At 43.5% G+C, this 23,527-nt stretch overlaps 2 protein-coding genes across 3 annotated transcripts; one reads left to right on the plus strand and one right to left on the minus strand.

Annotated features, from left to right (window-relative positions):
• Positions 1-5,574: 5,574 nt before the first annotated feature.
• Positions 5,575-10,536, minus strand: LOC128909675 (uncharacterized). Its single transcript, XM_054201710.1, has 4 exons — positions 10,404-10,536; positions 9,736-10,145; positions 6,518-6,686; positions 5,575-6,204 (listed from the first exon to the last, which is right to left on the minus strand). Exons 1-4 carry the CDS (start codon positions 10,534-10,536, stop codon positions 6,119-6,121), a joined length of 798 nt encoding a protein of 265 aa, XP_054057685.1. The 3' UTR covers positions 5,575-6,118.
• IFRD1 (interferon related developmental regulator 1) lies at positions 10,342-22,804 on the plus strand. 2 transcript variants are annotated; one of them, XM_054197323.1, is made up of 12 exons: positions 10,343-10,680; positions 12,728-12,832; positions 13,777-13,858; positions 14,302-14,426; positions 14,734-14,891; positions 16,266-16,316; positions 16,411-16,589; positions 16,695-16,803; positions 18,598-18,732; positions 19,978-20,106; positions 21,230-21,325; positions 22,110-22,804. In XM_054197323.1, exons 1-12 carry the CDS (start codon positions 10,635-10,637, stop codon positions 22,197-22,199), a joined length of 1,305 nt encoding a protein of 434 aa, XP_054053298.1. In that variant the 5' UTR covers positions 10,343-10,634; the 3' UTR covers positions 22,200-22,804. The 2 variants fall into 2 exon arrangements, with proteins under 2 accessions (XP_054053307.1, XP_054053298.1); XM_054197332.1 differs by lacking the exons at positions 21,230-21,325; positions 22,110-22,804 and adding an exon at positions 20,530-21,223 and having other exon boundaries at positions 10,342-10,680.
• The last annotated feature ends 723 nt before the right edge of the window (positions 22,805-23,527 follow it).

Here is a 23,527-nt window from a genome sequence, read left to right on the forward strand (position 1 = left end):
CTTTCTTAAGGTCCTTTTGCCAGGAACACTCAGATATCAGGAAGACAGTGTGTTTTTACCCACAGACCTCACCCCAAATGCAATTATGTATTTCCGACGGCATGCACACGCGTATTTTCCAACAGCTTCTCTTGGGGACGGGTATTTACACAACACTTCTGAGGATAAAATTCTGCTTTTCTTAAACAACCTGCAAAAATTGCTTGCATGCCGTAGCAAACCATGAAAGGATTGGGACATCAGGTGCCCAATAAGACTGAGAGTCTGTCCTGCCACGTCCTTGGGGCTGAAACACGCTTGAGAGCGGAGGAGAGCCGTGCGGCAGCCGGGCAGGTCCGTGTCACGGGGCCGCCGAGCGCGGACCCAGACCCAGGGTACAGAGCTGGGACGGGCAGCGTAGGCTATTGACGTGGCAAAGGTACTGTGGCTTGTCACGTGTCACTGAGCAGCTGGTTGTGAAAGACACTGTTTAAACAAACTGTTGTGTACATTTCCATGCCAGTACCTGTTTGCCCGGATTCTTATTTTCAAAGCGCAGCTCTTAAGCGTATTTGAATGAGTCATTATTTTTGGCTAGCATTGACAGCAACCGGAAAATCTAAACATTGCCCTGTACATCCCTTGCACTCCACAGATTGCACCGGAGTTTTCTGTAGGGGTTGCATCCTATTTCTGCTCTGTTCACACCCTCTTTTCTCTATTTTCATCCAAGAGCATTCTAGTTCTGCCAGGAAGGGCTCTCTGATCCCTGATGGACACGTACGTTTCTCCCTTCAGTGCAGGAGCACCTCTGTACAGCTGCTTATTGAGCCAACGGTGGCAACTTAGCACTAGCAATTTGATTCTGTTAATTTTATTCATCGGTGCCTGAAATGGTAAAGCAGCTTTTGCATCCAGGAGTGAGTCCTCACCTTTGGGAGCTCAAGCCAGGGCCCACAAAAACCTTCATACCAATGTCTGCTTGTTTATGTTTGCCTGTAACAGGGTAACTGTACAGCATTGCATTCAATCATTTCCAAAATATTAGAGGAACGTTACAGACAGCCCTGGGCAGAAACTGCCTGATTTTGAGGACAATCGATCAGAAAGCGGTGGTCAGACCCCCTAGTTAGCGTGTCCAGCACTTCCAACAGCAGTTGGAACTGCCCACCGCCCAGAAAATAAGTTGATAAAATCTTCCAGCATTGCGAAGATCTCAGCTCTTCTCAGTGTAAGTCCAAAGTGTTTGATTAAGTCTGTGAAAGAGAAGGGGAGAGGGATGAGAGAGAGGGGAACCACGGCGGCCGTGGGGAGGGAAAAGAAAATGGGGGACACTGAACCCCCTGAGGGAGGAGGAGTTTACCCAGACACAGATGATGCAGGAGCCGTGGAGTGAAGGAGGACTTGGAGATGGTGAATAGAGAGAGACGGGAAGGGAGAGCACAGTCATCCTGTGGGGAAGAGGAAGGCAGGAATGCAGAAGTATCTGGGATGTGCCAGGACTTCGACCACGAGGTGTACAGCTTATTTCCTTGCTGTGACTTAGGTAGAATAAAAGCCACGTAGCTATCGGCTCTCTTGATACCACAGAAAAAGACCGACTCTCCCTTCTTTGGAAATGACCTCTCCCACTCCTCTTGCTCAACCAGCTCTCCGTAAGCCAGTAGCTGAAACAATCTTTCCCCTCCAGCAATTAACCACTCTTGATACTTCCAATTTTCAGTGTAAAGAGCAGTATGAAGTCTGCATATTATTCAGACTGTGGAGCCTGGGCTTTGGCAGGTCTCAGCAGCTCCAGCTCGACTTGCAGTGAGAAATCACCTTTCAAATAAGCAGCAATCAAGCAGCAATCTAATAATCATTTTTCAAATAAGCATCAGTTTCCACTGATGACATGGAAATAGGGCTGCAATTACATGATAGCTGATAACAGCTTTATTGTTACATTTCCCTCCATTTCAAGAATAAATTTATGATTTAAAAATGACACCTTTTGACATTCATTATTTGGGCAGCCTGGTAAATGTGTTAGCAACAAGTGGGTGACTATTCAACACAAAATGCAGACTTCCGACAGGAATTTCTTGTTCTTGGGAGCAAGCAGCCTAATGCTGCCACTAATGACCAGGACACCAGAAACAAGGGGGCGTTAATGAAATTTAAAATAGCCATGTAAAGTGGGAGGTGATGTCTTTCTAAAGGAGGTTTTAAATATTGCCTGGGAAGAACTGACCATGAGGTCTAAGCTGACAGAAATAAAGTACAATTTAATAATCCACAGTGAAAGATCATGAACTTCAGGATGAACATGAATTTCAGGTCTAAACTAGGGAGTTAATGAACTGTAAATCATTGGGAGGAAGGAAATATAGTGCAGAATTCAGTGCACATAATGGCAAACTATTTGAGACAGGGTATTTCCAATTGACAGAGAAGCAGGAAAGCCATCGATGACAGTGATGAGACTTCATCTGGAATACTGGTCATCTGTGTTCAAGAAAGATAAATTCCCATGGGAAGCAGTGCAGAGAAAGACTTCAAGATTGGTCAGGAGATAAAACCCAAGAGCATTAAAGCCTGGGTTTATGTTTCCCAACTTCAGGTACTTCACAAAGACATATAAATTAAGAGCACAGTCACCAGGGACTCCTGTAGTCAATGGAAAGAGATGGGAATCTTCAGTCATTCAGCCTACCTAAGTTCTGACTTGGCTCCTAAATTAGGTGTTTTATTTAAATACTTTAAGCTACATAGGAAGAATATCGCCCTAGGGAATTTGCATGGCGTCCTCAAAAACAAAGGCTGAGAAAGGAACCAGCTGCTCCCAGAAGTATAAACACCACAGAAGAGGTGAAGGTCAGCTTTATCGGCAGGACAAACTGATAAACGCTGGGCACGAATAAACTTTTCTGATAAACAGAAGGCCGATCTTTGGAAATGGCCTTCCATATGTAGATGGGGGAATAAGAAACTTGACTAGAATTAAACTGCAGCTGAATGAGTTAATTTAAGAGGTTATGAGATGAGCATACCTGGGCGAGCAAACATTTGGACTGGCAGATACAAAAAGGTCCCTTCTGCTCTTTTGTGCTATGCTGGTTTATTTGGATTTTCATTAGCGAATACAAACAAGGCTAATCCAAAGGGACGTCTTGCAAAATGATGTGTGTTTTGGCAAAGAATTATCAGAAGGTGCTGCTGCCTTGTTGCTGTTGTCCATCTGCATCAAGGGGAAGGACAGCAAAATCTATTTCCTGGGAGCAGAATTGCTCAAGAGGAAAACAACCAGGAACGGCTACAGCGCTGAGCGCCCGAGCTGCCGCTGTGGTACTGTACACCCCGGCAAACCGAGGGACACGCTGTGCATCACAAGGTGCTATTCAGAAGCACCAGAAACGCTGTGAAGGTGCTTCCAGTTGCCGCTGGCACACGTGGCGTGTGCCGCTGTGCGTACAAGCGATGGCAAGTTAGGCCAAGTTAGCGTCCTCCCGCTTCACGGCTGGTGCAGTAATGGAAAATCATTGCCCGCGGGCCAGCCCCCAGTGCAAGCCTGAAGTGCTTGGGACACACAGTTAAAAGTGTCCCAGCAAACACAAACCCGGACTATCGCTTGCAGCTGCGTGTCACCAAACAAGGCGGCAGAGCGCGGCCGAGTGCCTGGCAAACAGCTAGAAAAGCGTGAGCCCGGAGGAGCTCTGGCTAAAGCACTGGCAGAAACAGCTCTGGAGTATCGTCTCCCGCTATTCAATCCTTACTAATTTTCAGTGGAATAAGCTTCTACACACATTGCCCGAAAATAATGGGGGAGAAACAGAGAAATATCTGATTCTCCTACAAATGACACTGAATATTGGCTAACCAGTTGGGTCAACAGGGTTCTAATGCAATATAAACATGTTTGTTAAGGGGAACAAGATGTGTACTCCTGATTACTGTTATCACATGCTAGGGGAAAGGCCGTGTCACTGTTCTCTCATTCTATCCAAACCTGATATTTTGGAATTAATTTGAGGGGATGGAAGTCATTGAGAATTCTAGAGTTACACTTGAACCTGGATCCAAAAAAAAAAAAAAAAATTAAAAAAACCCCACCCTTCATTTCAGAATAGCGGAAAATCATTGATTTTCAACTTAGTGGTTGATGTTAAGAAACTCTAGATTTTGCAAAACCGGCAGAGAACCAAGTGAAGCAAGACAAAAACTGACAACATACAAGGCCTTAAGAGGCATGAAATACTTGCTTTTACAACAGCACTGATGTTCATTACTCAAAGTTGTTTGTTCACTAAAGCCCCACAAGAAACAATAAACTAGAGACAAATCTAGTGTCCCATACAGTTATTTAAAAAAAAAAAAGAAAATTGCTCACCCTTATTCTAGCAAAATCTTATTAGCTATTGCAAAATGTTTGCAAGGGCTTTACATTTGACAAGGAGCCTTATCTTTCTTTTTCCAGGGGGGCACGGTTGCTCTGTAATGCTGTTATTGTTAGGGATAATGTTTGTGGTCAGTTGCTATTGACAGTGACAGTCGAAGTTTGGGCGGCCAAATTTAGAGATGAAATTATTAATGGCATATGTACCAGAGAGCTTAACTATGCATTGTTTCTTCGTGACTTACCAGGAAAAATTCTTAATGAGGTCCAAGAAAGTTTGGCATGAATAAGTCATAAATATGGAGCGAAGGATCTGCCTCAAGAAAAGGAGGTTAAGTACCAGCATCGTATGGATAAAATCAGCCAAAATATGTGGGGTATGAATGCAGCTGAACCCCCCTGCTGTGGACAGTCAGGGTAGTGTGTAACTGAGGACATGCTCAGCTGCATAAAACACAGTTTGATAAAGTCCACATATATCGTACTGCAGAAGTTTTTAATTTAAAGACGATTGTAAATTTGAAAGAGCACAAGCCATCTTTCTTTTTACATGCAGAGTGCAATATATGCCTCTAGCACTGTATATATAATATAACCACCGCCAGGGCTGCGAGGGGATGGTGTCTGTGACCATGAACCGCTCAGCTGATTCGCACTGTCATGCCTCTGTCTCAGCAGGCAGGCTTGCTAAATCCATCCGCTCCCCATAAATAATTGAACTTCTTTCCTGATTGCTTTTTTTTTTTTCCCCCCTTCAAACTGTCCTCTGTGCATCCATACACACAGGGCTGCCAAAATTAGGGGAAAGAGCACAGGCTGCTTTTGCATCCCCTTACTGCTCTGGACTTCAGCCGGCCGTAGACATCAGGAACTTCCCCTTGGCATCTAAAGTTACTCCTTCAGCTAAGCCAAAACTCCCTCAGAGTTTAAAAATAGTGACTCCAATGGTGAGCCTGCTGTCACATTTCATTTTATTCTGGACTTGGGGTTCTTGAATGTACTTGGACCACAACTGGACAGGCTTCCAAAACATAAATAAGAAGAGGAGAGGTAAATGATGTAAAGAAACTGAAAGGACTTCCAACCTCAATGCTGTACAACTGCTGCTGCAATATAATACCCCTGAAATGCTGCTGGGGGACTGTTTAGCCCTCTAATTGAAGAAGAAAAAAAAAAAAAAAAAAAAAAGCTGCAGCTCTTGGCTTTCCCTCGCTATATTTTTATTTGAAGTTTGTATGTTACTGTTGTCTGTTAAAAATTCCTGTCAGTTGTAATCACCATCTCAGAAATGCCATTAATCACTCTCTAAGAACTAATGAGATACATCTTGCATGTATGCCTGGAAGTACATGCGTCCATCTGAGCACCTTCCCAGTGAAAACCTGACGTGAGCTCTCTCTTCCAAGTCTTAACCAGGTGCCCTACCTATGCCAAGGAAATAAATGAGTTGCCTCTGCCTACAGAGTCGAGCTAGTCCCAACCAAGCACAGCACGGTACCCACCGCAGCCAGAGCAGAGGAGGGCCGTGACTGTAATTTGTTATGGGCAGATTTATTTTGGGCAGTGAGGCTACATATCGACGCTGACTGCATTTGGAGCATTAAGCATTCCAGAGTGAGGGCCTGCTAACAGGTTCACACTCTGAAGGCTTGTCAGGTCAAGGTAGGTCACTAGAAACACAGGCATTTTGGAGTATTTGTCCAAAGACTGCCTTAGCATGGCCCGTCGTCCAGCTTTGGACTTTTTTCTTGGTTCTGAGATCTTTTATGATTGTGAGGAAGTTGACCGTGCAATACAAGGCAACCAGCACGAGCCTGGGATTCTCTTCTGTGTCTGAAGAGAGATGTAGTCTAAGGAATGGCAGAAAGAAAAAAAGAATATCCAAAAGATTTTGTCTGCAAACACAGCAGATGCATCATATTAAAAGAGAAGGAAAACATACCCATATGAACCAAAGATCCATGTAATTGCCTCATTTCTGACTTCTGTTATGGTTTGAGAAACCCACAATAACTTATTGTCAGTTAGACAATTATTCTATCACCTGATGGCCCCTCCCCACCCGTCAGGAAAAAAACCAAGGAAACCCAAGGGTTGAAATATAAACTGATTTAATAGAATAATACTAAATAATTAACATTAATAATACCAAATAATCAATACCAATATAAAATACACGAGGATTATACTCAGCCCATTCTGTCAGCAGGAAGCTGTGCACTCCCGGCAGGGGACAGCAAATGTCGGACACTGTGAGCGCTGTGGCTTCAGGAGGAAGGGAAGGGCTCAGGGGTCCGTCATCGAGGCAAGAAGTTCTCAGGATCACAGTGATCTAGGGAGAGAGAGAACTTCTCAGCAAACTTTCTAATTTATATTGAATGTGATATTCATGGTATGAAATAATCCTGTTGGCCAGCTTGGGTCAAGTGCCCGGGTCTCGCCCCTCCTCATCCCCGCAGCTGGCGAGCTCGAAAACACCGAGACCTTGAGACACACATACCATAGCTGGCTATAAAGTAAATATTTTCACAAATTCAGACAACAGAGTCTTCTAAAAGTGCAGTTTCCCCAAGCATTAGAGGAGACTTCACTGAAAAATAAAATTACTGAAAGAAATCAGTTCTGTGTCACTCAAACCAAGACATTTCTTTACAGCATTTAATGGTGTAAACAGAGTAGGTCGGGCCATGCCTCCAATTGTTCATAATAGGATGATGGTTTACATGTCTTTAAAATAAACTCTGGTACACAAATACTTACTAAGCCACACATACTGACTCAGTCTTACATACGTATGTCCTTCAGCTGGGCTGAAGTCCTTCATTAGACCTTTTTTTGGGGCCTCTGTCAGTGTTAAGCTGCCTGTGCTCGAAGGCAGCTCTGCCTCTGCAGCCGAGTGACCCTGGACCAGGCTGCCGTGTGAGAAAGAGCTGTAAGAAGTGAGGGCTGCTTACTTTCGCTCAGGAACTGCACTTACACTGAAGCCCTCTCCCTCAGTCTTTGCCCGAGCTACACTACAGATACGCCTCTGCCGGGCCATATATGTGCTGGTCCAGACTCTGACCCACTCGGGCTCATCTTGGATCCTCCCCGTCACTGTAGGCTTGTCTGACGATGACCGGACTGGTGGCTGTCTGACCCTGGTTATTGTCACTGAACCAGATTCTGACCCTGACTCGCTGGCTTGACGTCAGACCTCCTTGTAACTTGGATTGTCACTGGTGATCTGTACTCTTAGCTCAAACTCATAACCGCCACCAGACCTGCTTTGCTCTTCTTGTTTGGGTGCTGTAGGGCTGCTCCTGCGTGGCAGCGAAGCCACTGCCGTGCCTGCCTTGCTGTCACCCTCTGCTCCCAGCTCGCCTTGCCACTTCATAAAAGGTGTTTCTCTAAAGGATGCCGCCTCTCACCTACCACCAGTATCACTGGTGCCGGTGGGACTGACACCCCCAGTATGAGTAGCTCCAGCACAAGCCAGACAATAGTTGTACAGATCGCCGACACCACCTGACTCTCCTTTTAGCCAAAGATTTTTGTTAGAAAGTAGTCTTGAGCCAGCCTACAGGCGCCACGTGTTCCTGCTAACAGGACAAATCAGGATACTGGGCAAGAAATCAGCAACTGAGACGAGTCTGTTCTGTCATAGACAACAAAACTAAGCAGCGGTACGCAACCCTTCTTGTGCGATCTCCTGAGCTGTTAGTCAGATAACCAGGGAACCTCGGCAACCTGGAGACAGTGCACTGCAGAAGCGCAAGTAAAATTCAAAGTGGTCATGTATCCAAAGCAGTCACCTGTTTTTTGTCACCTGTTGCAATTTATTTTGGTTGTCCAAGTCTGGCAACACCTCTGTGTACCTTAACCATTGCCTTTCCCACCTTGGCTGCAACATTGTCTCCTCTCCAGGGCTCTACCGCCACCTGTCCTGGTGAGACCATCCTCAAACATACAAGGGCTACGACGCTTCTCTTCATACTTCCAGTTCCACCATGAGATACTACTGCCGCACCTGCCCACTACAGGACACCTGGACTGTACAGGCACAGTTCTACTCGTTGTTGAGATTGTCACACCTGCAAGGAGCTCAGTATGAAACCCAATCCCTGCCAGCAGCCTCAGACAGCACTGCTGTCAGGCGAGGCGACCAGCACGAAGGCAACCATTTCAGTTAAGTCTAGGCCAGTCAGTCTGCACCTCTAAGATCAATAATTATTACTTTATATATTAAGAGGGCCAGCACACAGGAAATTGTTAGGACATGGCTGATCTCACTAAAATGGTATTGGCATCTTCCATTTAAAATACTCCCAACCATACAAGTTTGCTTGGCTGCTATCAGGCGTTGTAGCACTTACCCAGCTCCCTTGTTCAAATACTGAGTCTTGTGTACCGAAGAGCACAGTTATGCCTTCTGTACTTAATTACAACTCCTCTGCCCACTTACCTGGAAGGCTGTCCTCTGCTCTAACATCTCATCCTGACAGAGAAACACTGGTGCCTCTGAGACACTCTCGTGTTGTCCTGTGCACATTCAATATATACTGACTTCTGCCCCTTTTTCCACTCTTCTTAAATAGGATGCTAACAAAACTGGCTAGAACTTTTCAGAAATTTGACTCTCCCGTGTCCAAGGGATTGTTTACCAGGAGGCTCCCTCTGCACAGCAATGCAAAACATCGGGCTCCACCAGTGCCCACAGATATCACAACCGACAGCTACCATTTTCTAGCAATAGACACTACTAGCATTTCCTTATTCAACAGGCACAAATGGGTCACTAAATCCCATTTCCTTTATATTTATGTAGAATTGTTATGAAAGTTAACCTCTCTGGAAGTCTGTGTAAACATATTTTGCATGCAAAGGAACTGAAATAGTACAATTATTGTTGTGTCTTACGTAACTTTTCAGTATGTTCCGCAAAATCGTCTTCCCCTCCCTCAAATACCGCAGTACTGTTGGGGCCCATCAGTGAGGTTTCACACTCACCTTTCAGAAATGTTATAATCTGATCTCTTTTTGGTGGATAGGAATGACATCCTATTTTTCTTCATTTGAAGTTCAGCAGAAAACAGGAAAAAAAACCAACCCTATTTGGGATTAAAACCAGAACCATACAGACTTACAGTACTAACTCTCTAAACTGGAAGAGTAATTGACAAAAGTGTGACAACAAAAACCATTTTTGTGCGTGGAAGAACATCTGTTTTGAAGAATTGCACTATCTATCCTGAATCTACCCGTTTTTAAAGGAATCTGCCCTGAATCTGCCTGTTTTTAAAGGACAGGGGCACAGCTGAGCTCTTCCGGCGTTTCCCTGGAGCCGTAACTGCAACCAGCGCCGCAGACACGTCCCTGTCCGCCCACAATACCCAGCTCACATTTTCCGCTGCCGGCGACGAAGGCGGCACACGGCCCAGCTGGGCACACCAGCCGGCAGGACTCCGCCGGGCCGCCCCCGCGCCGCTCCTTTCCCCGGCCGGCCCGGCCTTTCTCCCCACCCTTCGCGGCCTCAGACGCCTCCTGCGCGGCGCTGGAGCCCCGCCGTTACGGGCAGGCCGCACCTCTGCGTAGGCCAGGCGCTCCGCCGCCTCCCGGCCCAGCGCGGCCCGGCACTCTTGGGTGTCCTGAGGAGGCCCCGCCGGGGCGGGAAGGCGGACAGCCCGCTGCCCTCCACCCCTCGCTCGCCGCCCGGCTGCATGCTGCACGGTGCGGGCTCCAGCGGCCGCGGCCCAACGCCGGCGGGGCGGGCCGGGTCGGGTCAGGCCGGGCCGCCGCCACTCCCCCCCGGCTCAGTGGGCCGGCGGCCAGGCCCGCCGCTCCCAGCCTGCACCGCGGCGCGGCGCGCGAAGCGGCGATGACGTCCCCAACCCCCGTCACCGGCTCACACGACTGAGTCACCCGCTCGCCGCCGCAGCGCCCGGCCATTGGTGGCGCCGCCTGGCCCCGCCTCCCCCCAGCCCGGCGGCTATAAAAGCCGCGCCGGCGCCCCCTCCGCGCCTTTCGCCCCAGGTGTCTGAGAGGAGAAAGATGCATCGACTCCGCTCACGGGCCTCCACGGGGATTTCTGCCTTCGCCGCCGGTTCGTCCTCCGCCTGCTTTCGCCAATCACCTCCGCTGCCCCGGCCCGGGAAGTCGGCCTCGCTGAGACGTTGGAGTAAAAAGCGATCCTGCTCTTCCATCGGCTGATTGTCGCTGATTCCCGGGCGGGGGGGAGCGGAGAGACCGAGACCCGGAGAGGGGCCGCGGGAGCCGAGCCGAGCCGAGCGCCGCTGCGACCATGCCCAAGCCGAAGAAGCGGGGGAGCAACCACCAGCGCGGAGCCGGTGAGGGCGGGCGGGGGGCGTTCGGAGCGGGCGGTCTGGCAGGGCGCCGAGTTCGCCCGACGTTTTCCCGGGGCAGGCCGCGGCCGGCCGGGCTGTCCCGGCTGGCTGCGCCCCGGCTCCCTGGTAGGGCTAGCCGGGGAGCGGTAGGACGGCCGGATGGCCGGGTGCGGCGGCGGAGCTCCCCGCCGGGCAGGACAAGGCCGGGTGGCGCCGCCGGGCTGACAGGAGCCAGCCCTGAAACCGCCACCTCACGCCCGTTTGCGCGCATGCGCCCGGCTGCGCGGGCGGCCCCGGGGAGGCGGCGGGCGGCGGCTGTGCCTGGCGCCGCCGGCGGCGGAGAGCGGCGCCCGAGGGGCAGCGGCCGGCGCCTGCCCCGCCGGGGGCCTCCCGGCCGCCGCGGTGGCGGGTGCCGCCCGGCCGGGCCTGGGGGAGGCCGGGCCCGCGGGGCCGCACCGCCGCCTGCGTAGGCCCTTGAGGGTGGGGGGCACGACACACGGCTGCTGCTGTCGCTCCGGTGTCCCTGGTGTGGGTGTATGGCAACGCATTGTGCTCCGACGGGCTGCAGTATCTTTAAAAAAAGAGCCAACTTCTGAGCCTAAAAGAGGGTATTATAAAATACACAATATTCCTACGGATCCCGGCTCTCAGTCGTGCTGATGGCCGGTCAGAATGGAGGTTTTGTGGGCTGGTGAGAAATTCTGCTTCGGGCCACCGTAGCTGCGAGCAGCGTCTGTCTCCAGTGTCAGATGCTCAGGAAGCGTGCGAGTCGCTCGGTCTCTTTGCAGCTGCTTTTGTTTTAGCTTGTGAAGGGCTGGCAGTCGTTCTTGCCACTTCTGCCACTGAACTTCTCTGCTTGACGTCACTAGAAGCAAGAAGGTGGCCGTGCCAGAGCCCTGAGCGTCCAAGTTTCTTGGTCTGTGCATTGGCTGATGTTTGTCCTTTGTAACTGTAGGAAACATCAACAGTTATGGTCAGTGATACAGAGATGGCGTACAGCTAAGAGCTACAAAACCTCTGACGTGTGAACTTAGCTTTATTGGAAAGCACTTGGACAGTGATCAAGTCACGGTTGATTCTGCCTAGATAAAAATGATATTTAGGGGTCTTGGTAGTCAGGAATCCTGCCTGAAGCTGGCAAGTGCAGCGCATTGCCTTTAAATAACTCAAAATCAATCATACCACAAGAAAATAGGTGGAAGAGGAGAATTCTGAGTTCTGTAAATGACATTTGGGAGCTGTTGGAGAAATAACAGTGAAACTGTTCCTTTGTTAGTCAGCTTCAGTAGATGCAAATTAAGGGCTAGGCTAGGACAGCAGTAGAAATTACAGTATTATCAAGTCGAACTCCTCCAACTCTTAGTGCTGTAACAATAAGATACAGGCATGAAAAGTTGTAGAGGTGAGCACTGGTGAAATAATACTGCTTTCCTCAAAGACTAAAGTTACTGAACTGAGGCATCCTTGATTCCGAGAGGGAGAACTTTTTCCCCCCTGTTGAAGCATTCGATGTTCTGGCTTGTATTTGCAATTCAGTACTAAAATAGGGTTGGACACTGCTGATGTTGTACATACTACACTTAATCCTGTAAATCCTGCATTGTACTGGGTAATGTATGTTTGCCTAAATGTATAACTTATCTTGGCTTGGAGTCCCTCAGAAGTGAAAAATAAAGATTGTATGGCAATCTTTTCAGGTGTCTTATCCTAACAGTTAAAATAATATAGAGCTATTTTTAGAGCATAGTCACAGGAAATTGCATTAACTTAAAGGTGACAGTAGAAAGATACTACAGTTACGAGTTCTACTAATACTTTGAAAACTAATTGAGCTCTTCCCCCACCATTCACAAATGATCTTCCAGAACAGAGCCAACTAAGTCTTTGGAACAGGTGGGAGTAAAGGACGTATCAGAGGAAGGAAATGTGCTTTTTGGATCAGGGTCAGGGAGAGTGAATCTGTTGGCAGGGTTAAATTGTACTTTTGGTGTTTAGATCTTCCTTTTCCATATGAAAAATGACCAAACTATTGTATTCATCTTTCCTTAAGGTGGTCAGCCCAGAAATGTGCAGCCTTTTAGTGATGAAGATGCTTCAATAGAAACCATGAGCCACTGCAGTGGCTTCAGTGATCCTGCTAGCTTCACTGAGGATGGTATGTTCTTTCATTTGTATCTACTTATCTTTTTAAAAACATAAAACCTGAGTTGAGTTAAGAGTTTAAGTAGTAGACTGTAAGTAGCAGTAGTGAAATAATTACATGCCCTTAAACACTGTATGGCTGTTAATCTAGTTGATATAATTTTGTTTGGCAAGAATATACTCCAGGTTTCATGAGCCTCTCAAACTGTTGGGCTTCTTTCTATTAGAATTATACAATGTTAACTTTTGGAGACAATAAGAATTTTAAGGTGCATTATAAGACATTGATTTTTCATAACATGTAGTTGAGATGGTAAGAACTGCAGAAGAGTTTGGGGTGGAGTCACATTTGCCTGTTTTGAACTAGGTTTGTGCTTTGTCTCCACTACCATCTCTGCAACCTGGGCTCTTCTCATGCCATTTTGTTGGGAGGAGGGGACCTGAAACCCTGCTACAGGGGAATAAGGCAGGGACCCTTTCCTGTGAATACTTGCTACTCTTAACTGAGCTTCTGCTGCAGTCATCTGTAGTGCTGCCAGACAGGACAGGCTGCTTAGACAGTACTCATATCTCCAGTGAACACCCTTCTGTACTCCAGGGGTAGGTGTAGTGGACGGGATGAAAATGTGTTGCTGACAGTGTTGGCTGATGGGCATCAGTTGTAGCAAATTTATGTGAGGCCTGATTAGCTCCCTCATTCATTCTTGGCACACATAAGAAGCAGGTATAGAAACAGCACAGATGCATCAATAGATATGTTTTTATAAAAGTATTTTAAGGGGTATTTTGCTGTAGTAGGCTGAACACCATTCTGTTGCTATAATACTGAACAATTCTGTAGCTATTGTCTATGTTAAACTGCTTTCCTGTTAGTATTAAAAACATCAAGTGCTGGATACTACTGTGTCTTCTAGTAAAATGTGTATCAGTAGGACTAAATTATTTCCTCTGGATTAGGGCCTGAAGTTGATGAAGAAGCCACTCAAGAAGACTTAGAATACAAATTGAAGGGATTTATTGACCTTACGTTGGACAAGAGGTATAGTATGCTTTGAAGAAACACGCTTATACAGTGTTTTCTGGCTTTCATATAATAAGGGAAGTATGCATCAAACTTTTTTATATGCTTACTGAAATAGCAGTTATTTCATGCTGGGGAGGACTTGCTTTTCCCCTGGATCTGAAAAGACCTTTCTCCCTTCACCAAGTTTTTGGATAAGTGAGAGTCAGGCTTTCCTTTCCTAATAGCTTGAAGTAGAATGACTTTATTGCTAGCCTGGTGTATTATTGTGAACTCTATCTTCAATTTAAGTTTGTTTGTCCTTGAGGAAGGAGGGAATTCATAGCATTTCATACTTCATGGTAATTCTGTGGGTTACTTTTCTGTTGGGTGCGGACAAATATAAACTACCATTAAAACACAGGCTGAGCTTTAACTGGTGTGTGCTGATTTCAGGACGTCTTCCTTCTTTCTTCTAACAGTGCAAAGACAAGACAAGCAGCTCTTGAAAGTCTGAAAAGTGCTTTTTCTTCTAAAATACTATATGAATTTATCATGGAAAGGAGAATGACACTAACTGATAGCATTGAACGCTGCATAAAGAAAGGTAATTAACATGCTTGCTATTAGGAAGCAATAATCCCTATGAAATAGCTCACCGTTTAAAAGGAATTAAGACTGTGAGACTTCTCTCACTACTTTATAGAATGCTTAATAATTTAGCTATGTTAACATTTATTTTTTGAATTTAGATGTCATATTTTAACTGACTTAGAAAATTAATTGAAATTATCTTCTGTCTGTTGGTTTCGGAATTTCCACTTGCAAGTTTTCAGACTTGAAAAGTCTTTAAATCTTTAAAGGAAGGAAGCAATGCACAAAGTGATTACTCATCATAGTATGTTAATCTCTAGGTAAGAGCGACGAACAGTGTGCAGCTGCCGGACTGGCATGTCTTCTGTGTGTGCAGATGGGGTCAGGAATTGAAAGTGAAGAGATTTTTAAGACCCTTGGTCCACTTCTGAAGAAGATTGTCTGTGATGGAACAGCCAGTATCCAAGCCAGACAGGCCGTATGTAAAAAAAATGTTTATTTGCCAGCCAGGGACAGAGGGCATTTTTTGACAGGTTCACTATTGTGTAACCCAGAACTAAAGGTTACTACACTAGCGTAAACTCGTAATGTTGGCATATGCTCTGAATGATGCATAGCAGTTTTCACTGACATAAAAAGTTCCACATGAAGGCTGAAAGTCATTCTCTTCTTCAGCCTAGGAACTTCTGTAAAGAGCTGTTACATCTCGTACTTTGTCAAATGTCTTAACTCACTGTGTGGCACTCTGCTTACTGCCGTTCTGAGAGCTGATGTTGAAATCCTGTAGAAAGACATGAAAGTTTTCCCACTGACTGTTGTATCCTTCTGATATTAATTTTAACTTCTTTAACAGCAGAGGAATGTTGCTTATGCAAACGTATTTATATATGATAAAATTACATATAGCAGATCTAGAACTACGTACTTTAGCAGATCTAGAACTACATACTTGATACATTCATACTACCAAAAGTATTTACAGTTTTTCACTCATCTATACATGAGCAGTATACTTGAAATATTGACTGAAGACAGTCTAAAGCTCTTGCTAAGATTTTTTTTTTTTAAAACTTCAGAGTTTTAGTTAATATTCTCCAGCTTGCCTTTACCACTACATAGCTTGCTACTTCTATTGTACTCAAGCTGTGTTACAGTAGACACTGTCAGCTGGAAGAGGAGCTAGTGTTAGTTCAACAGTAGTTGCTTCTACAAACAAAAGCTTTTAAAGCTTGTCCTGTTTAAGTGTACTTTTGAGTCCTGTGTGGTTAGTGCAAACATCACTTTTCATTTTTTTTTTCTTATTATTTCTAAGAGGAGATGCAGTAGAATACAGGTATAGGGAAGAGATGTGTAGGACCTTGCAGTAAAAGTTGGAAAGTTCCAAGGCTGTTGAAGTCCAGTGTTTTCATGCCATTTAATTGTAATAGTAATAGTGCAGAGAGGGTGAGAATACTTCCCACAGTTGTGAATAAATATCATATATCTATTACTGTTTATCAGCATATTTTCTGCTAGTCATTCCTAGTGAGATTTAAAATAATTGGGTGAAAGGAGTGCTACATGCATGTACCTTTTTGGAAGGGCTTTGTAAGCTATATTAAATAATACAGCATAAAAAGTTGACTGCTTGAGACCTGCGTATGTTGTAAAACTATCCTGAAAGTAGATGGGAACTGAGAGCTAACTATTAGAAAGTAGCTGAATTAAACAGTGTTGAAGACTTCTGTTCAGCTAAGGTCTTATTCTGAAGTTTCCATTACTCAAGTTGTTAAATTTCAAAGGTCAAAGTTTGAAGGTTTTGTCAACAGTAACACTAATGTCAAATACTGATGCTTTTTTCTTTTGTGTCTAGTGTGCAACCTGCTTAGGGATTTGCTGTTTCATTGTCACTGATGACATTACGGTGAGGATAAATAATACTTTTTAAAAAAAAAATTGTCTGTATGAAAATGTGTGAATCTTAAGCCACTTCCATGATCCTTTTTTCTTCTGTTCAGGAGCTGTACTCTACTATGGAATGCCTGGAAAACATCTTCACAAAGGCCTATCAGCGAGATAGAGACACTAATGGTGTATCGAGTACCCATAATACTGTGCTTCACATCAGTGCTCTCTTAGCTTGGACGCTGTTGTTGACCATTTGTCCAATGAATGAAGTGAAGAAGAAAATTGAAATGTGAGTATCTTTCTTGGAAAACACGATTTGTAATGACTGGTTTTATATGCAGTGAAGTAGAGTCAATAAAATTTACATCTTAATGAAATGTGACTCCCTCCTTAGGCACTTGCATAAGCTCCCAAGTCTGCTGTCTTGTGATGATCTCAACATGAGAATAGCAGCTGGGGAAACACTTGCCCTTCTGTTTGAACTGGCACGTGAAACAGACGCTGTAAGTAGACGTCAGCAGCTAAATTTTCTTGGACTGGCATGACGACAAGACAAATTGTTTAAACTTTGTTGCATAGCACCCCAGACCTCAACAAGTGGCAGATAATTCACTGGGTTTTGTTCTTTGTAGTGAGCCTGCCCCAATGTAATTGGATATGGCAGTGATTCACAGCAATTTAGCTATCATTTTTACACTAATTTCCTTATTGCAAAACAGGACCAGTATAACAAACCACATCAAACAGTACTTAAGAGTAACTAGAAATGTAGTGTGTGAGCTTTAAAATCTAAATCGAACACCAGCTTTAAAAAAAAGATGAAATAAAAGTCCCCAGAGAGGTTCCAGGATAAAGCAGTATTGTTCACTGTAGTGGGAACACTCACTAGATATATGGTTTTCTCCAGATAAGTTCCAGTGATTCCCAACCTGCAGAATTCTGCTCTCATAGCTAAAAAGCTGCCCTGCAGTAGAAACAATGTTGACTTTTAGTATTGTTTTTTCAATATCCTTATTTAGGTACTGTGAGAAGAATAACTTGTGAAACCATCATGCAATACAGCATTTATGACTACTTTTTTTGCTTTTGCATTGCATGAGATGCAAGCTTCCTGGTATTACCCCATACACAACTCAGTTTGCCTTTACATTCTTCAGTATGCCTTATTCTGAACTGTTTTCTTGAAGGAAATAGCCTCCGCTTACCCATGGCATGGTTTAGGAGAGCTGCATGAATGGCTCTTAGCTCAGTCAAGGCTGCTGTGCTTTGCCAGAGCACTGTCCGAAGTGAAAGGATAACTCCAATTTAAGTCAGGATACACAACACACTAACACTGCATAATCTGAAACAACGTGCTGAGACTTCCATATAATTGCAAACAGTAGGGATTTGAGTCTCTTGGCTATGGAAGCCAACTTTGAAAGAAAAAAAAAAAAAAGAGACCAGAACTTAATCCTTTATTTGGTCAAACTGACTGCAAGTAAATAAAATATTAAAATGCATTAATGAATGAGACTGTATTGGCTAAAAACTTCTTCGATTCCATTGAGGAAATGCACCTTTAATCATTACAAATGATTCTCTTTGGATCCTTAACAATCAGTGCAGGCTGAAAATGCGTACCATGTTTTGCCTTTGACCAGTTTATTTCAAAAAGCATGTGGTAAACTCAGCCTAGTCAGTTGACTTGACAAAACATTCAGATTTTAAAAATGACAAAAACTTGTCTTTACATAAGTTTACATATATTCTTACTAATCCAGGTAACCTACTGCTGAATTAGTAAATGGAGTGGAGAAGATACTTCCTGCTGAACAATTGTGCATTAAAGTTACTTCAGTCATTTTTTTAAGTGTTTTTTTTTTTTTAAAAAAAAAGCTGCTTTCTAATTTTCCACCCCATACAAGAATTAAGACTAAATATTCTGTACTGTCAGTCTAACAGTGTCTCACAATCCATCTCCAGCAGCGTGAATTCTGTACTAATAGCCTGAAAGTGCCCTCAACTTGTTGACAGGGGCGGCGGCCAGGTTGAGCAGATCAGTCAGGCAGTTTGAGTCCCTTGGAATTATGGAGCAGAACAGATTGACAGATACATATGCACGCTGAAGGAGCTGCACTGTTTCATGTGCCTCTGACTACCAGAATAGAGTTTGATAGTGTCCTGCTTGGTAGACTGCATTCTGTGATTTTGTTCTTTGTTAAAAAAAAAAAAAAAAAAAAACAACAAAAAACCCCCCCAAAAAAACCAACAAAAAAACCCCAGAACCAAACAACTTTTTTTTTTTTTTTAACTAGGATTTCTTTTATGAAGATATGGAACTTCTAACAGAAAAACTAAGAGCTCTGGCTACTGACGGAAACAAACACCGAGCCAAAGTAGATAAAAGAAAGCAGCGATCTGTCTTCAGAGATGTTCTAAGAGCTGTTGAGGTGATGCTTTTGTCTTACTTTGAATGTCTGGATTGTAACTATGTAGTGTTCAATTTAATGAAAATCTTTTATTACTAAATAGAATTTCTGTTTCAGTGAAAGCAACAGGAAAAAAAAAAACATTTTAAAGAAGTGAGATTTCAAATCCTGATCACCTGCTTGAAATTTAACTGCTTTTTTAGGAATGTAGAACAAAGTCAGACTGTTTATTTTGCACCAAACTTGACTTCCATAGTGAAGAGTGTTTGTTTTTCTTTAAAGAAGGCTAAACATTGCACTCTAAATACTAAATTATTCTTATTTTTTATACCATGAGCAGATTTTTTCATACAAAACTCTGTAGAACATACAAAGTAATGTCCTGTATTTTGTGAAAAGGTTTATTGTAAAGTCTCTTATTATGCTGTGCGTAATAAACAAAAAGCAACTTAGTAGTAAGATACGTTTCCAAATGGCACCTGCCAGGGGCTGAAGAAGTGTTTGTGTATGGGGGGGCAACAAGGGGGAGCTAGTGTCTTAATTTTTGTGCACTAATCTTTTGGGTTTTCATATACAGATTAATATAATAATACAAAAAGTTGGTTAGTGGTGTAACTTCTCTCTAGTAAAGCCTCTGAGACAAAAGTCAAGTTTCCATCACTTTAATGGATTATTCTTTATCTTACACCTCATGAACTGGATTTTTGATTTGTCAGATAATTACTACTTAACTCTGCTGTATGGGTAAGACCATCTAAATAGGAACTGACATTCAGAAAAGTTAAACATCTTGGAAGCTAAGGAGAAGGCTTTGAAGTGATTTAAACTCACCTTTGAGATTCTGACTGTAGAACGAGTCACTTGTTACATTTCATTGTGATAAGTGTAGCTTGCCACATTTGAAAGGTGGGGACTAAATGAGGCTTACAAACTGACTGAAAGGTGACTCCACTCGGAACTGGTTTTTCTGGAGATCGGTCAGTTTAAAGATGAAAGTTAAGTCTTCTTTTAAATGCTTTCTGACTTGAAGATTGTCACCTTCAAGTCTTACATGAGATTTAACTTTAGGTGTACATCAGTTCATGAACAAATACAATCTTTAGTATGTGCATATTATATTATTTGGAATGTTTTGGTGTGCCAAATCTATTCATGAAAGTAAAGTTTGTAAGATACATACAATTCCTAACACAGTACACTGTTTAAAAACAGACGACTTTAATTAAAATTAAAATTATAAATGTTGTTTCCCTTAATTTTGGACAGGAGCGTGACTTTCCTACAGAGATGGTTAAGTTTGGACCCGAGCGCATGTATATTGACTGCTGGGTTAAAAAACAAACTTATGATACCTTCAAGGAGATTCTGGGGTCGGGGATGCAATATCATTTGCAGGTGAGCTGCTGTTTGATACGTGCTCAGGCTGTTGTTAACTAGAGACTGCTTTTTCCCTGTCTGGGAATTCACTCTATGAATTGCAAAACCATGAGTAGAACTTGGTGAAATGATGACTTTTGCATTAGACATATTAAAAGACAGCACTTATAAAATGAATACAAGCTAGTTTTAAAACACTTTCAAGCTTACTTGAATTTGGCAAAGTATGCCTGCTTGATAGAAGATGTGCCGAAAATACCCTGGGGGGGAAAAATGGAGAGGGGGAACTGCAGTGAGCTAGAACTGTCTGGGTGAGCTGCCTCTGAGTTGTAGCCTGGGTGTGCTGGGTTAGCAATTAAAGACTTCTCCAAGAAGCAAGAGATTCAAACTGAGTATCTCCTTAGCTTCAGGGTTTTCCTGAATCCTTACGCTCTCTTTCAGAAGAATGGTGTAGTCATCTGTCTGCTATAGAGCTGGATGCATCCACCCTTGCTGTTCAGGCCTGTAAAAAAGAATGCAAAGTTTTAGTCAAAAATAATGAACACAGCTTGCAGGCCAAAGATGACAGTATTCCAGAAAGGAAGGGATAAGTCCTTATCTCTGTTCTAGGAACTGTTTGTTCACTAGTCATCTGTTTAGACACGTAGCAGAGCAGGAACTCTAGCTTAGGAGTATATGCTCCCAAATTGCTATAATCATGGGGCTAAAATCTTCAGTCCAGTGTCAGCTGCATTTCTATGTGACTGAGGGAGCCCAGGCATGTAGCAGCTTTTTCAAAATTTTCAAATACTACTTTTGCAGCCAGATATTTTAAAATCAGCGTGTTATGAAACCATACAGATCTGTGTTCAGCTGCCTAATCTTTTGTAGAGGACATAACAGAACAGTGTCTAATTTGCTGGGATGAAAAAAAAAAATCAATGCAGGTGGTAGCTGTCTCTGTCTTATAAAGAGGGCAGTTTTTGTTCTTAGCCTTATTCTGATAAAATGAAGGAGTTCCCTGGCTTAATTGCAAAAGATGCTAAGATTTGTGTCTAATTGCTGCTCTTTCATACTGCAGTACTTGATATTTAACAGTAGTCGTCTTTGGAGACTTGATAATCAGAGGAGAAACTGATCATTTGATGTGTTTCTTGTTTAGTCAAATGACTTTCTTCGGAACGTGTTTGAGCTTGGTCCACCAGTAATGCTAGATGCTGCAGCTCTTAAAACAATGAAGATATCCCGTTTTGAAAGGGTAGGTTATTGCACCTTAATGTGTTTTCTTTACTTCATACACAATTATATTTCTCCTGAATTACGCGGTTTTCCAAGCATGCACTTTAGAAGCTGTCATCTTTAAACTTGTCACTTTAGTTCTAATAGTGACCCATATTGTCCTGAATGGCACCAAACCTTGCTTGTATCCATCTTGGAGCTCTTATTTTAGATTTTCCACTGGGCATGTATCTGCTACTGCTTTTCTCCCAAGGGGGTCTGAAGGGTGACTTGGTTGCCAGTCGGTACCAGGTTCATGCTCCATACATGTGAAACTTGGTCTCTTAGGAGAGCCCTAGGTTTTTGGGTAGGGACATACAGGAAACCAGAGAAACTGAGTCTATTAAAGACAGTATCCCAAACTCTCCAGTGTGAAACAGACACTAGGAGGATGACTTTGGTCTGTTGGTTGTGAATGTACTCATCCTGTGTATGAACAATCTGTGGAATGGGTGCTAGCAAATTTAATCCGGGGGCAGGGAGGCAAACTTAATCTACATTGTGTCTGTATGATGCTCAACACTGACTGGCTTCTAGAATTGCCCTGAACTCAGTCACTTCCTTATACAGTCCAAGTTTTCTTTAAATGTATACATATTAGGATGAATCAGCCTTTAGTGCAATGATACTATACTGTAAATTTCAATTTATGTCGAAGACGAATAAAAAAAAAAATATTTTCAGCAGTTTCTTAACATAAAAAAAATCTCACAGGGTATAAGCCTTTCGAACATCTGTGATTAATTTTTCCTTTTATTTTGTAGCACTTGTACAACTCTGCAGCATTCAAGGCTCGGACAAAGGCTAGAAGTAAATGTCGTGATAAAAGAGCAGACGTGGGGGAATTTTTCTAGATCTCCTTTTCCATGGGGTTCAATTTTAAGTATTTCATAACTAAAATAGATTTGTAACCTTTAAATGAATTTTTTAATTTCTGTAGTCACAGTTTGCACTTGTGCAGAGGGATGTTGTATAAAGTCTGTAAATATAATGCATGTTGTTGCTTAGTTGCATATACGCTGTATATAGATTGTTGTAAGATTGGGTGCGGGGATACATTATAACACTTGTTCCAAAGGTTGAATATATTGTAACTGAACTGTTAAATGGGGTGAATAACTAGTCAAATGCTGTGTTTCAGATTGGATTCCTTACTTTTATATAAGGTAAATTAAATGAATTCATTGACCAAGTATTTTGGTAAGAATATGCTAATATGAAAGGATGAACTTGTTTGTCTGAAGTTATTTTAGTAACTTCTTAAACTCTTCAGTGGCAGGTGAACAAAGAAATTTCTACACAGTATTACTTCATCCTGAAGGGGACTATGGAGTTCATTTACCTTCACTTACAGTGAAGTAGCAAATGACAAATTGCCTCAATGTAAAATAAAAACAAGCTTCTCATGTTCTGAAATTGGATGTTTAATTTTTGGAATAAAGATGTTTCTCACTCCTTGCTTTCTGTGTAAGAGTAATCACTCCACGCATGAAAAGCTGGAACCGTAGCAAGACCTAAAGGTTGCAACAGATGGGTTTGTTTCTTTGCCCATTCGGACACATGTCGTTGGGTTGGTCTCAGTGCTGTAGCTGGATGCTCTGTGAAACTCCACCTTGCTGGCTTTGGAAGGTTTATCCTCCGTGTAGTCCACACAACGGCTTACTGTTCATTTGTCCTCAGTTTTGTAATGGCCAAATGTTTCCCAGCTCTGGTACTGCAAAACCCCGTATCTCACAGGAGCCCTTCCAGTTGCCCTGCTTGCCTCATGGTGGCCCTCCCTTTCTGGCTCTTGAGGACTGAAATGTGCCAGTAACTTGAGAATTGTCTGTCTTAGGGATGGCGGGAGGTTTATGTAATAAAAACACTAAAACCTAGATAGCTGGAGCTTCTGAACCAGAACTATAAATTAAAGTGCTTGTTAGAATAAACATTCTTAAAACTGTAGGTCAGGCAGAGGAAGTAAACTTAACACCCAAAACCACCCCACCCCACCCCCTGAAAAATGCTGCTTGCTCTGATAAGAGAGAGTTTGGTGGGTGTTGCTCTGGTAGTTTCAGATTATAGCAGAACCTATTCCAGAAAATCCATACATGATAATGAGTTGTACCTCCTAATTTGCTTTTTTTTCCTCAAGTAATACATTATGTAAGAACTTGTTTGGCTTATGACACCGATTACTTAG

This window comes from Rissa tridactyla, chromosome 1, assembly GCF_028500815.1.
Source record: "Rissa tridactyla isolate bRisTri1 chromosome 1, bRisTri1.patW.cur.20221130, whole genome shotgun sequence".
Lineage (NCBI taxonomy): Eukaryota > Metazoa > Chordata > Aves > Charadriiformes > Laridae > Rissa > Rissa tridactyla.